The sequence below is a fragment of the Marmota marmota genome, unplaced genomic scaffold (genome assembly GCF_001458135.2).
Source record: "Marmota marmota marmota unplaced genomic scaffold, marMar, whole genome shotgun sequence".
In the NCBI taxonomy this organism is placed as follows: domain Eukaryota; kingdom Metazoa; phylum Chordata; class Mammalia; order Rodentia; family Sciuridae; genus Marmota; species Marmota marmota.
In genome coordinates, this window is record NW_025999960.1 from 4,447,117 (window position 1) to 4,461,823 (window position 14,707).

The following is a 14,707-nucleotide window of genomic DNA, read 5'->3' on the forward strand; positions in this document are numbered from 1 at the left end:
AACCAACTTTTTGTTCTGTCAATTTTTTCAGTTGTTTCTTTTGTTTGAATTTCATTGATTTTCAGCTCTGATTTTAATTATTTCCTGTCTTCTGCTTTTGGTATAGATTTGTTCTTCTTTTTCTAGGGCTTTGAGATGTAATGTTAAATCATTTATTTGTTGACTTTTTCTTCTTTTAAGGAATGAGTTCATGCAATGAACTTTCCTCTTAGAACTGCCTTCATAGAGTTCTAGAGATTTCTATAAGTTGTATCTGTGTTCTCATTAATCTCTAAAAATTTTTTTAATCTCCTTCTTGATGTCTTTTGCAAACCCTTGTTCATTCAGTAGCATATTATTTAGTTTCCAGATGTTGAAGTAGCTTTTATTTCTTATTTTACCATTGATTTCTAATTTCATTCCATTATTATCTGATAGAATGCAGGGTAGTATCTCTACTTTTTTACATTTGCTTTGTGGCATAGTATATGGTCTGTTTTAGAGAAGGATCCATGTGCTGCTGAGAAGAAAATGTATTCATTCATTATATGAAATACTCTATATATGTCAGTTAAGTCCAAGTTATTGATTGTATTATCGAGTTCTATAGTTTATTTGTTCAGCTTTTGTTTGGAAGATCTATCCAGTGGTCAAAGAAGTGTGTTAAAGTCACCCAAAATTATTGTGTTGGGGTCTATTTGACTCTTGAACTGGAGAAGAGTTTGTTTGGTGAACGTAGATGCTCCATTTTGGGGGACATTTTAGAATACCCCTTTTAGAAGGATAATTTGATCGTTATGGAAATTATTTGGAGAAGAAGAATGTTGGAAGCAGAGACCAATTACTAGTAATTTTAACCATTTTTAAGTGCACGTTCAGTGGCATTAATTGCATTCGTAATATTAACCATCACTGGTATCTGTTTCCCCAATTATCTTCAGAGAAACTGTCTACCTATTAAGCAATTATTTACTTTCCTCCCCTTCCTTTCCCCTGCTAAATTAGAGAATTTACTTTCTGTCTCTATGCATTAACCTGTTCTAGACATTTCATGTAAGTAGAATCATATAGTATCCTTTTGTGCTTGGCTTTTTTTGGTTAGCATGATGTTAGATAAGTACCTCTAATCTGAATTACTATTAAAAATATTGAATAATGATGGTGAAAACAGAGAGGAAGAGATGATTTGGGGAAGTATTATAAAGGTATTTGTAGAGTTTGAGTGGCTTTGAATAAAAACACAAAAGGTAATTCCAGAGTTTCTAGTCATTAAACAAAATAGGAAATATAAGATTCTTAGTAATCAAAAGATTTAATCTGTCCAAAGTAGTAGGCAGACAGCAGTCCACCAGTTAAGAATGATTTTTCACAATAAATGTAAAATTTTAAATGTAAAAGTGAAAAATAATTCAGAGTATTTCATGACATCTGAAAATTACATGAAATTTAAATTTCAGTGTGCACTGGAACACAGCTATGCTCATTTGTTTATATATCTATGGCTGCTTTTGTACATAATGGTAGGGTGGAGTAGTTGCAACAGATTATATGCCCTAAAAGCCTAAATTTTTACTCTCTGGCCCTTTAAGGAAAGACTTTACTGACCTCTACTTTAGAATCAACAGAAAACACTGTTTCCTATCTTTATGGAGCTCATAAGCTTGCTGAAGAAAATTAGGACAGAGAAAGGTTGTTTAGCAATTTTTAAGTTATGTTTTGTTTTAGAACAGTTATTTTCTATATTTATACCATTCATGAAATGACTCCTTCTCCTGTTTAAAAAAAATTAGAGAAACTAATATTTTAATAAATAATGATTCTGAATTTAGAACACATGTAAATAACTGATATGTAATTATTTATTAGGCTTTCTCAGAAAATTAGACAAGCTTCAAGCTTATACAAAGACTTCTAACTTACAGCTTCTTTCCCTTATAGTAATGCAAGAAACCATGTATTCATTGCGTTTCAGATGCGGTGGTGCTAGAATTTGTTATATTTTCCATGAGACTTTTGGTCGAACCCTAGAATCTGTTGATCCTTTAGGTGGCCTTAACACTATTGACATTTTGACTGCCATTAGAAATGCTACTGTGAGTATGTTTAACTTTCAGACTTTAAAAAAAAATCAAGTTAAAGCTTCAATTGTTAACCATATATTCTATTTTTAAATTAATTTAATTTTTTAATAACAGTTTGTTATTTTACTTTCATACTTGAAATTAAGAAGCATTTTTTTTTGGGGGGGCAGTGATGGGAATTGAACCCAGGGCTTTAGGCATGCTCTGCAAGTGCTCTAAGAAGCACTTTCTATGAAAAATAACAAAGATGTGATTTCTATCTTAATCTTTGGAAAGAATTGAAATTATATGTAATGATGGGCTGGGGATGTGGCTCAAGTGGTAGCACACTCGCCTGGCATGCGTGCAGCCCGGGTTCGATCCTCAGCACCACATACAAAGATGTTGGGTCTGCCGAAAACTAAAAAATAAATATTAAAATTCTCTCTTTCTCTCTCTTAAAAAAAAAGAAATTATATGTAATGATAATAAGAGCTCTGAGGTTTATTTTTCTAGGGTCCTCGTCCTGCTTTGTTTGTGCCCGAGGTTTCATTTGAGTTATTGGTCAAACGACAAATCAAACGTTTAGAAGAGCCCAGCCTACGTTGTGTGGAACTGGTTCATGAGGAAATGCAAAGGATCATTCAGCACTGTAGCAATTACAGTACACAGGTAACTGAGAGGAATGTAATGGGTTTTAGTACTTGTAGTGGTGGTTTCATAGGGAGGGAGAAAATGATGGGATAAAAGTTCTAATCTGTAGTTCTTAATTATTTAAGTGATTTGTAATATAACTTCCAAAATAAATTCAGCATTTCAGTACTATTCCGTTAAACAAAGTAGACTGTTACATTTGTATCTCTCCATGGTTTATAGGAATTGCTACGGTTTCCTAAGCTTCATGATGCCATAGTTGAAGTAGTGACTTGTCTTCTTCGTAAAAGGTTGCCTGTTACAAATGAAATGGTGAGTTATTGTCACAAGTCATTGTAAGTACTATTAGTAAAGGGTTAACTTTTACTCTGGTTGCTTTTTATATATAGCATTATGGTTAGTTTAGGCATATTTCTCAGTGTGTTGGGAAGCAAAAAAAAAAAAGTTAAGTTTCAGTCTTACTTCAAAGGAAATTTTTCAATAATTCTAGTGCAAAGTGCATTTTTCTTCCTATTTTAATCATTGCTAGCCTGTGCAGCCACAAGTTTTCATGAGAATGGAGTTATTGTTGAGGGCTGTGAACAGCTTTGCTCTATTACGTGGTACTACTGATTTTAGTTCTATCTTCAGCCTCAATAAACTGAACCTTTATAGCAAGCTCCTATTTTAATTCTGAAGTACATTAGGGTAATTGGGCCTCTTCTGCAGTTTGCTTGTCTGATGACCTAAAATACTTCTGTGGGTTGCATCTGTCCACCAGAAAAATAAAAAAGCTGACAGAAGTATGAAATAAGCATTTGAAATTGCCCTTAGCTTCTAATTAAGAATTTTGTCTTCATTCTCTAAAAATGCACTTGGGGCCTTGGTTGGAGCCCTAGTGGAGGTTTATTGAGATAAAATCATCCTTGGAAACAGAATATAAGTTCTGTTACTTGGTTATTACCCAGCAAGAATTACTGTCAGGGCCAGGCACAGTGATGCACAACTGTAATTAGGACTGACTTGGGAGCTGAGGCAGGAGGATTGCAAGTTTGAGTCAGCAACTTAGTGAGACCCTTTCTGAAAATAAAAAGTGGTAGAGTACCCCTCAGTTCAATCCCCAGTACCACCAGAAAAAAAACAACAAAAACCCCTGTCAGATTAATATCTAAGACCAAACTTAATCTGATCTCAAACTCTGTACCTACATAACCCCAAATCATTGGAACTTCATTTGAATAGATTCTTACAGTCTGTACCTGTAGTGCTGTTCTAATATATGAAATTTGTCAGGACAGTATAATACAAAAGATAGAGGAATAGATTTAAGTTTATTCTCTTTAGAAGCCTCAGGAATTTTATAGAAGGCTGGAGAAATTAATTTCAATTTTTTGATTACTGTCTCATTAGATTTTGAACCACTGTTTCATAATTAAAACTAATTAGTCAATACCTAAATACATTCTTTATTCAAATAAATAAATAATATATTCTTTATTCAATAAAGTTAAAAATTTAAAACTTACATATGATTATGCACTGTGTTTTTGTTTTGCTTTTTTTGTGGTACTGGGTGTTGAACCTAGTGGTACTTTGCCACTGAGCCATATCCTCAGACCTTTAAAAAAGTTTTTTCATTTTGAGACAGAGTCTCACCAACTTACCTAGGCTGGCCTCAAACTTATGATCCTCCTGCCTTAGTCTCCTGAGTTGGTGGGATTAAAGGCATGTGCTACCATGCCTGGTTATGAACTGTTTTCTTATTATTGAACTAAAACTTTGACTGGAATAATGAATGATCTGAAGTTTGAATAGCAAAGTTGCCTATTAAAGGCTTGGAACTTAGATTTATGTCAGGTAGATAACTTTTTTTTTTCTAATAGTAAAATACATCTAAGCTAGCTTAATGTCATTTTTCTTCCTTAGAAATGCAATTTTCTTTTCTTTTTGCAGGGGGGGGAGGGGGTACCAGGGATTGAACTCAGGTGTATTTGATCACTGAGCCACATCCCCAGCCCTGTTTTGTATTTGATTTAGAGACAGGGTTTCATTGAGTTGCTTATCACTTCACTTTTGCTGAGGCTGCCTTTGAACTTGTGATTCTCAGCCTCTTGAGCCGCTGGGGTCATAGGTGGGAGCCACCAAGCCTGGCTGCAATTTTCTTTTCTTTCTTTCTTTTTTTTTTTTAAAAGAGAGAGTGAGATAGAGAGAGAATTTTTTAATATTTATTTTTTTAGTTCTCGGCGGACACAACATCTTTGTTTGTATGTGGTGCTGAGGATCGAACCCGGGCCGCACGCATGCCAGGCGAGCGTGCTACCACTTGAGCCACATCCCCAGCCCTGCAATTTTCTTAAAAAAACTTTTTTAAAAATTATTTTTAGTTATACATGACAGTAGAATGTGTTTTGACATATCCTATATAAATGGAGTATAACTTCCCATTTTTGTGGTTGTACATAAGGTGGAGTTACACTGGTCACATATTCATATATGAGCACAGAAAAGTTATGTCTGATTCATTCTACTGTCTTTCCCATTCCCATCTTCCTATCCCCCACAACTCAGCCTTGTCGAATCCAGTGAAACAGCCACTCCCCCCAATCCATTGTGAGTTAGCACCCACATATCAGAGACAAGTTTCAGCCTTTGGTATTTTGGGATTGGCTTATTTCACTTAACATGATAGTCTCCAGTTCCATCCATTTATCAGGAAATGCCATAAAGAAATGCAATTTTCAATGCTGAAATGCAAATTTAAAAGGTACAGCAAGTAACATTATTTGGCATACGATTTATCAGTGGGAGTGTAATTATTTAGGCATGACTTTCTTTTTTCATCATTGTATAATAAGTCATATGTAAATTTTTCAAAGTAAAATTTTGTATAATAGCCTAATTTTATTTTATTTTCTAGGTCCATAACTTAGTGGCAATTGAATTGGCTTACATCAACACAAAACATCCAGATTTTGCTGATGCTTGTGGGCTAATGAACAATAATATAGAGGTAAATATAATTCAGATTGTCTTTTTTCAGAGATAGAAATCTTTAATAACTAAGTTATATCAAAACTTAACATGGGTTAACTATAAAACAGGTATGTCATAGTAGTGTCTGTTATATTCCAGCAAATATGCACCTGAGGTCATTACATTGTTTTCTTAAATTTAATTTCTCAAAATTAAATAATGCCTTGGAGGCATTATTCTTGTTTTCTGCTTAGGAAAAAAAAAAAACAAAAAACATTGTTTTAGTGTCAAAAGACTGCCTGGCTTCATTTCAGTAAGTGTTATAATTTATTCAGGTTAAAGTATATAAAACAAAGTGAATGTTTAAAATTGTTTTCATTTGGCTCTGAAAGCTGTGAAGGAAGTATTTCAAGAAAAGCAGAGTACTCTTTACTACTATTGAGGTGTATGCAAGGACCTTCTTTCCATATGAAGTTAATGTAACAAGTTGGAATAAGATCTGAGAGTCAAGACTGATGGCTACAGCAGTTTATCCACAAACTGTTTTTTACTTTTTTTTTCTTCTGACATTTTTCTCCAAGAACACATTATCCTGCTACTCCCTAATCTGGTAATATTGAGTCCCCTTCAAATCATACCTCCCCTTCTGCATATGGGTAGAGAGATTATAAATATGGAATTTGGGATCTGGAAAGGACCCTGGGTTATCTTCAGCTCTTTGCTTAAAAACAGATGAGGAATCGATAAATGGGATGGATTCAAATTAAAAAGCTGCTTAGCAAAGGAAACAATAATGTGAAGAGAAAGCCTATAGAGCGGAAGAAAATCTTTATCACATGCACCTCAGATAGAGCATTAATCTCCAGGATATAGAAAGAATTAAAAAAACTTAACACCAAAAAAACAACCCAATCAATAAATGGGCTAAGGAACTGATCAGGTACTTGACAGAAGAAGAAATACAATTGATCAACAAATATACAAAAAAATGTTCAATATTTTTAGCAATTAGAGAAATGCAAATCAAAACTACTCTTAAGATTTCACTCCAGTCAGAATGACAGTTATCAAAAATACAAAGAGTTACTTTAGATTGGGTAGAGGGGAGAAGGGAGGGGAGGGGATGTAGGGGTAAGTATAGAAGAATGATATTGAGGATGTGGGGAATAAAGTACACTCATATATTTATTGGTGGGAATGCTAATTGGTGCAATCATTATGGAAAGCAGTATGGAAATTCCTCAGAAAACTTGGAATGGAACCACTGTTTGACCCAGCTATCCCACTCTTCGTTTTATACCCAAAGAACTTAAAATCAACATATTATGGTGACACAGCTTCATCAATGTTTATAGCAGCTCAATTCACAATAGCTAAACTATGGAACCAACCTAGGTGCCCTTCAACAGATGGAAAAAAAATATATACACATATATATGTATGTGTGTGTGTGTGTGTGTGTGTGTATGGAGTATTACTCAGCCTTAAAGAAAAATGAAATTATGGCATTTGCCAGTAAATGGATGGAGCTGGAGAGTATCATGCTAATCGAAAGAAGCCAATCCAAAAAAACTAAAAGCTGAATGTTTTCTATGATATGCTGATGCTAATTCACGATGGGCGGTGGCTAGGGAAGAAAGAATAGAGTTATTTTAGATTAGGGAGAGGGGAGTGATGGAGGGGAGGGGGTATGAAGGTAGGGAGGATAGTAGAATGAATCAGACATTATTACCCTATGTACATATATGTAACTATTCAACTGGTGGTATTCTACATCATGTAGAACCAGAAGAATGAGAAATTATACTCCATAATATATGATGTACCAAAGTGCATTTTACTGTCATGTATAACTAATTAAAACAAATAAAACAAAAAAGACAGATGAGGAAGCTGAGGCTCATAATTAAGAACAACTATTCCTTCAGTATTTATTTTGCTGAGCTCTGTTATAGGAAACAAGCACCTTCTCTTTAATAGGTATTTTGAACTATTTTTTACCTACTAGAGCTGTAGTTTTTTTTTTATTACCAAAAAAATTCCAAAGTGCCTACTGTAAGACTCTCACTCAGAAAGTAGACTAGAGGGAGTGAGGGGAGGGTTAGGATTGTGGGAATGGGAAGGATGGAAGAATGAGACAGACATTATTACACTATATATGATTACACTACTGGTGTGACTGCATCATATGCAGCCAGAGGAATGAGAAGTTGTGCTCCTTTTGTGGACAATGTGTCAAAATGCATTCTGTGCATTCTACTGTCATGTATGACTAATTAGAACAAATTAAAATGAAAATACAGAAAGGAGATCAGTAGAATAGAAGAAGGGGATCAGGAAGAGGGAGGAGAGGGAAACAAGAGGTATTGGGGAATGAAACTGATCAAAGTATACTGTTTTATTGTGTGCATATATGACTATACTATAACCAATACCACTGTTATGTATAATTATAATGCTCCAATAACAAGGGAAAAAAAGAAAGTAGATAGCAGTTTTAAAAATTGGCACATGTACTCTTTCTTAGTTTAAGGATTTAGTTCCTGTAACATTGAAATCAACTTTTCTTGGAAAACTTTATCTGGAACAGTTTTGTTATACTGATAAGGTCATATAACATAGTTTCAGATTAGTATTTTTCTACAAACGAATATGCCTCTGGTTTTAATGACTACCAAGGAACTTTAAGTAGATACTAGAAATACTACAACTTTAAGTGGATATACCTGTAATCTTTATAGTAACCCTCTGAGGGTAGATAGTGTTGTTGTTAGATTAGGAAATTGAGGCTTACTAGAGTTGGTAGCCTGTCCAGTTAATAAAGCAAGTAAGCCAGGTCTGCCAGGGGCCAGGGCTAAGGTGAAAATTGGCTAGGGTGAAAATTCTGGCTAGGGTGAAAATTCTCATTCTCCAGCTTTTCCTTTATATCCCTCTCACAATGTACATTTTAACATGTTAACTTTTTATTAACTCTGTAGTTTATTCTCACATACAGATTGTTAGAATCTGTTTAATTCTGGTATTTTATAATTGTTAATTTCCCATGAAAAAATTAAAGTGGGTCAAATTTTTATTTAGCCTAACTGCTTTTCTACTGTATTTGAAGATGCCTGTGAGAGAGCTGTTTATCATCTACATATCTACATGATCTTGCACCTGTTATGATATTTGGACACAGCAGATGCTCAGTACATATTGATTTGAATTTAACATAATTTTTATAGCTTTGTTCCATAGTTAGACAAATTAGAGCAAATTAGAACAGTGAGCAGTGATCAGTGTGTTAAATTAGTGAAGTTACAGAAAGTTCTGTTATAAACATTATTTCCTGGATACAGTTTAGAATTAACAGACTATTTTAAAGAATAACCTCAACCACAGCTACTTTTCCTTTCTTTCTTTCTTTTTTTTAAGAGAGAGAAGAGAGAGAGAGAGAGAGAGAGAGATTTTTTAAATATTTATTTTTCAGTTTTCGGTGGACACAACATCTTTATTTTATTTTTATGTGGTGCTGAGGATCGAACCCAGTGCCCAGTGCATGTCAGGCGAGCGCATTACCACTTGAGCCACATCCTCAGCCCAACCACAGATACTTTTTCAAGTGACAAAGTAACAGTTTTGTTGTGTGGGAGTTGTCTAAATTTAATGCAAAGGTGTGCAGGTTAGAGTGACTTTTAAAGGATTTAAGTTTTCTGTGATCTGTGCACTTCGAATTCTACATGATATGCTGAAGGCTTTTGTTCCACACTTATGTGGGAACATTATAAATCAGTGTTGTTTAGTGGGAAAGGGAAGAACATTTTGGTCCTTTGCTCCTATTAGAGAATCCTGGTATAGGGAGCCACTGTTACTGATGTATTGTATCCCTCAGGTGTGCTGGGGCAGAAAAAAAATTATTGAGAGAAGCACTGGGTTAAATAATTTATTTGTTTTAAAATGTAATTATGGGATGAGTCCTAACAGTGAGAGGATATATCTATAAGTTATGCCACACTTTTCAACTAAGATGAATATTTTTTAGTAGTCGTAAATCTCAGTACTCTGATAATCACGTTTGATTTGCTTGGTTGCACTTTATAGGAACAAAGGAGAAACAGGCTAGCAAGAGAATTACCTTCAGCTGTATCACGAGACAAGGTAAAAAACCCAGTATTTTTAAAGCATATTCTTAATTCCTAAAGACGGATGGGTAAGCCTCAGAGTATTACTCAGTTCTAGAAGTAATTTTTTTCTCTCTAATACTCCATTGGAACTATTTAATTGTTTGAATAAAGGTATGCAAGTTTAAAATAGGCTTTGAGTAATCTAAAGGTAATGGCATTTAGGATGCATTGGAATAAATATTTAAAGGTGGCTTTTAAGTGTCAAGACTTTTTAAAAATTAATTCAGTCAATGATTTTATTACAATAAGGTTTCCTTGGAGTGGGAAGACAATATGCACATTAACAGGTTTTAATTACCAGGAATAACCATAGAGATGATAAATTAAAGTATGTATGGAAATCTGTTACCTTATTAAATGCTAAAAATAAAAATGAATTGGATTTGGATTTTTCTTAGGTATTGATATTCATCTGAAAAAAAAACTCTCAACAAAGATGACAATTATATAGGAAATAAGGCAGAATAAACAATTTTATGTCCCACAATTACTTTGTTTTTCATGTTATCTTACTATTTTGTTACAGAGGGGAAACATTTTTCACATTTATAGAAAGTTTCTGAATGCATTTTTGGCATCCTTGATTTTTTTCCCTGCATTTTTTGCCTTTAGTCTTCTAAAGTTCCAAGTGCTTTGGCACCTGCCTCCCAGGAGCCCTCCCCTGCTGCTTCTGCTGAGGCTGATGGCAAGGTCTGTTGTGATTCTTAATCTAAGCCTGCATGCCTAGTTGTTTCGTGCAACATAATCTTCTGGAAACAATACACTGAAAGAATACTGATATGGGATATTATGCTAAGGTCAGATCATTTTAGTATAATTGAAATTTTAAAATTATATAACAATGCATACTTTAAGATATTGGTGCTTTTGCTTGCAGTATAGATGTACACAGAAAAAGTAATTTAAAGAGGAAATTATCCTTCATTTTTTGACTTTCAAGCCATTGATATCTAAATATTGCTTGTTAAATTGCATGTTTTAACATATCTTTTAACAGTTAATTCAGGACAGCAGAAGAGAAACTAAAAATGTGAGTCTTTTGCTTCAGAATGGAAATGTTGATATTTTTGGTTTTCACTGAACACTGTCTTCAAAACCACTGAGGAACCTGTTTGTATAGTGCCATCTATTTCTTGTTGTCTGTGTTATGTTCCTAACGGTCCTTTTATCTAACCCTTATAAGATGGCATGAGTCCAGTTCTAACATTGTTTTAAAATTAATAATAGGCTTTCCTACTGTTTTCTGTTACTTTCAAGACTAGTTTTAAATTTTGCATTTTGATGGCAGGGAATTAAGATTTCAGAGATGGAAATTGTACTTTTGGACATTTCCTCTTTAAAAGGTTCTGAGATCTGTTCAAGACTAATGGATAATCTCCTCTAATGCTGCTCATGCTTCCCAATTGTGTGTTCTTTTTACTCAAAATATATAGCTTATAAAGATGTGCTTCGACAGCTTAAGCAAATTTAAAACAAACGAGGACTGTGAGAGTTTGAGACTACTGTTAATCCTTGATAACCATTTTAGTGGAAAATTCGATAACATGTAAATTATTCAGAACCATTCCTATTTCTGGTTTTTCTGCTTTTTAGTTCCCTTCCTTACTTACTAGCCAGATTTAAAGTTCTCTCAGCCACTGTGTTAATATTAACAGATCATTGAAATTATTGCACAAGTTTTATTTCATTCATGGAATGTGCTCATTTTCCTTATAATTTCATTTGACTTATCATTCTTGTTTCTTTAGCAAGCACTAAAATATAATTACTCATTTTACAATTGTATGTGTAATTAAAATTTGTATAACTTAAGCCCTCACTTAGAAATAACTCACTTTATGGGCTGGGGTTGTGGCTCAGTGGTAGAGTGCTTGCCCAGAATGTGTGAGGCACTGGGTTTCTCAGCACCACATATAAATAAATGAATAAAATAAAGATCCATTAACATCTAAAAAAAGAAGAAGAAAGAAAGAAAGAACTCACTTTAACATACTAGAGACAGATTTTGGCCAGTGTTAATTTAGAACAGTACTTCAAACTGCCGTTTTTGTAACTACCATAACACTCTGCTGCTAAATTTATATAATCAACTTTTAAATCCTAATATCTTAGTATTTAAAAAAATCTCTGAAATGCTGATGACTCATGCTTTTTTCATTAAGTCATTTTTCCCAGGCTACAATGTTGCAGAAGCAGCTGTATTTAATAAGAGCAGTAGATTTCTTTCAGGGGATCTTTTCTCAGGAGGGTAGATGTTGAGGGAGCTTACAGTGTTTCAGTTATTCCACAATTTAGGCAGCTTGAAGTGACTATCAACCTAAGATAAAGAATTTCTACTTTTACCTCGTGGTGTTTTGGGTGACTATTAGGAATGTAAACCAATTTTGAGAAATTATAAACTCTTCAAGTTTGGAGACATCAGTTCGTAGAGCTTTAGGTGAGGTCATAGATTGACAGTGTTTTAAGATGACTTCGAAGAGATAACACAGGGTAGCACTTCTGTTTTCTGTATATGCTTTTAATAAGTAGTTTTATTTTTTAAGGGCAGCATATACTTTTTCCACAGTCTAGTATTAGAGGGGTGGGAGAAGGAAATTTTTGAAAAGACAGCAAATGATAAAGAAGAAAAAGGGAACTAAATAGGTCCTAAATTGGTCAAGGCTTTGAAAACAAGTTTAAAACAGAACTTGTTATTCTGTTCTCTTATTCAGTAGCTCAGGTTTCTAGTTATATGCTACCCATCATCTCTCTCTGACTCTCTTTATCTGGAGTTTTCCAGATGGATGCTGGATATGTGTTCTTGACTACTATCAAAGAAAGTAGACTTTGTTAATGTCAAATATGATATAGTTGGTATAGGTTTTGGAACATGTTTTTTCAGGCTGCACCTGGAAGTGGTGGGGTCGGAGATGGTGCTCAAGAACCAACAACAGGCAACTGGCGAGGAATGTTGAAAACTTCAAAAGCAGAAGAGTTATTAGCTGAAGAAAAATCAAAACCAATTCCAATTATGCCAGCCAGTCCACAAAAAGGCCATGCTGTCAATCTGCTGGATGTGGTAAGCCATGAGAATTTGGTTTAGGTGACCAAATTAGTAGGCAGACACTCCAAAGATAAAAGGAAGTAGTAAGTCTCAAAACTTTTTAGTAATATTTCCCCCTTACCCCATTTAGCCGGTTCCTGTTGCACGAAAACTATCTGCCCGTGAACAGCGAGACTGTGAAGTTATTGAACGACTCATCAAATCATATTTTCTTATTGTCAGAAAGAATATTCAAGACAGGTTAGTGTTTACTTAATATAAATTACAGACTGTAATACCACTGAATGAGTTCATCACCTGTTTTGAAAATATATGTATTTTAAAAATTTTAAGTTAGCTTTTTAAAAAATATTTTAAAATTGTTGATGGACCCTTATTTATTTGTATGTGGTGCTTAGAATCAAACCCAGTGCCTCACACATGCTAAGCAAGCTATAACCACTGAGCTATAACCCGAGCCCTAGGTTAGCTTTTTATCCTAAGTCAAATGGATTCTCTGATAGACATTGAGTAACTATTGCAGCAAGATTTAGATAGTCTAACATAGACTGACCTGATGTTATCAGAAAACGCTATTAATAGATATTCTTTTGTGGCATTCATTGCCACATTGTTATTTTAAAAGTTTTTTTCCTAAATTTAATGTTGTAGCTTCATTAATTATTTGATTTGATTCTCTGAAATACCAAAACAAACCTCTTTGGGAAATATATTTTTTCATTCTAATTCAGAATGCTTTTTCTTGTGTTCACTGCCTAATGTTGTTTCTTTGGTGTTGCATGTGATGTTGTTTCATGCAGTAATAGAGAGAGGAAAATCATTTGTCTATTAGAAAATATTCTGTATGTAATTTGTGGGAATCTGTAGGAGGTAAGAGAAATCTGTACAGAGGAATAAAAAGCCAAATAACCTGGTAATTCAAAATCGAAAGTAATGATTTTATCTGTAAAATCAGTTATCTTTTCACCTATAGAATCTTTTAACTTATAGCTTGTGGTAGAAATAATTATTTTACATTGTAGATTGAACAAAATTCCAAAAAGGCCCTACTTTTGTTTCTCTGATTGTCCCTATCTTCTACAGAGGTCTTTGTTATTTTTAAGAATTTAAATACCATAAAATTGACTGTTTAAGTGTACTTTACAGTGATTTTTAACATATTCAGAAAGGTATATGATGCTAACCACTAATTCTATAACATTTTCATTAACCCATAAAGAAATCCTGTACCTAATAGCAGTGACTTCTCACCCCCAAACCACTGACTTAACATCTCTATGGATTTGTCTATTCTAGACGTTTCATATATGTGGTCTTTTGTGTCTGGTCTCTTTTCACTTATCACATGTTTTAAGGTTCTTCTACAGTGTATCATGAATCAATACTTAATTCCTTTTTATGGCTGATTAATACTAGGTTATATGGAGATACCATATTTTATGTTTCCATTCATCAGTTTGAGATATGAGTTTTTCACACTTTTTAGATATTGTGAATAATGACAGATGAAAAAACATAAAATACCAAGAATTATGTCTGTTCTTATGTTTGATTATAATTATGCAAAAATTTTAAGGGTAATTATGCATTAAGGAAATATTCTGAGGCCAGAATCTAAGTCAAAGTTTTTAGAAGTAGAATTTTTACCCAGAGTTCATAATGTGGTTTTGTTTTGCAGTGTGCCAAAAGCAGTAATGCATTTTTTGGTTAATCATGTGAAAGATACTCTTCAGAGTGAGTTAGTAGGACAACTGTATAAATCATCTTTATTGGATGATCTTCTGACTGAATCTGAGGACATGGCACAGCGTAGGAAAGAAGCAGCTGATATGCTAAAAGTAGGTATTTCAAGTTTT

At 33.8% G+C, this 14,707-nt stretch overlaps 1 protein-coding gene across 11 annotated transcripts in view; it reads left to right on the forward strand.

Annotated features, from left to right (window-relative positions):
- The window catches only part of Dnm1l (dynamin 1 like), a 59,002-nt gene that overhangs the window by 42,215 nt on the left and 2,080 nt on the right, over positions 1-14,707 (forward strand). For 3 of the 11 annotated variants that reach the window (XM_048802522.1, XM_015493218.2, XM_048802527.1), the window contains 10 exons: positions 1,952-2,072; positions 2,556-2,711; positions 2,916-3,005; positions 5,590-5,682; positions 9,726-9,782; positions 10,421-10,498; positions 10,806-10,838; positions 12,690-12,866; positions 12,982-13,091; positions 14,530-14,689. In XM_048802522.1, the coding sequence (XP_048658479.1) occupies positions 1,952-2,072; positions 2,556-2,711; positions 2,916-3,005; positions 5,590-5,682; positions 9,726-9,782; positions 10,421-10,498; positions 10,806-10,838; positions 12,690-12,866; positions 12,982-13,091; positions 14,530-14,689 (1,075 nt within the window). The remainder of the gene's footprint in view (positions 1-1,951; positions 2,073-2,555; positions 2,712-2,915; positions 3,006-5,589; positions 5,683-9,725; positions 9,783-10,420; positions 10,499-10,805; positions 10,839-12,689; positions 12,867-12,981; positions 13,092-14,529; positions 14,690-14,707) is intronic. The other 8 variants (XM_048802525.1, XM_015493219.2, XM_048802528.1 and 5 more) reach the window with 3 other exon arrangements.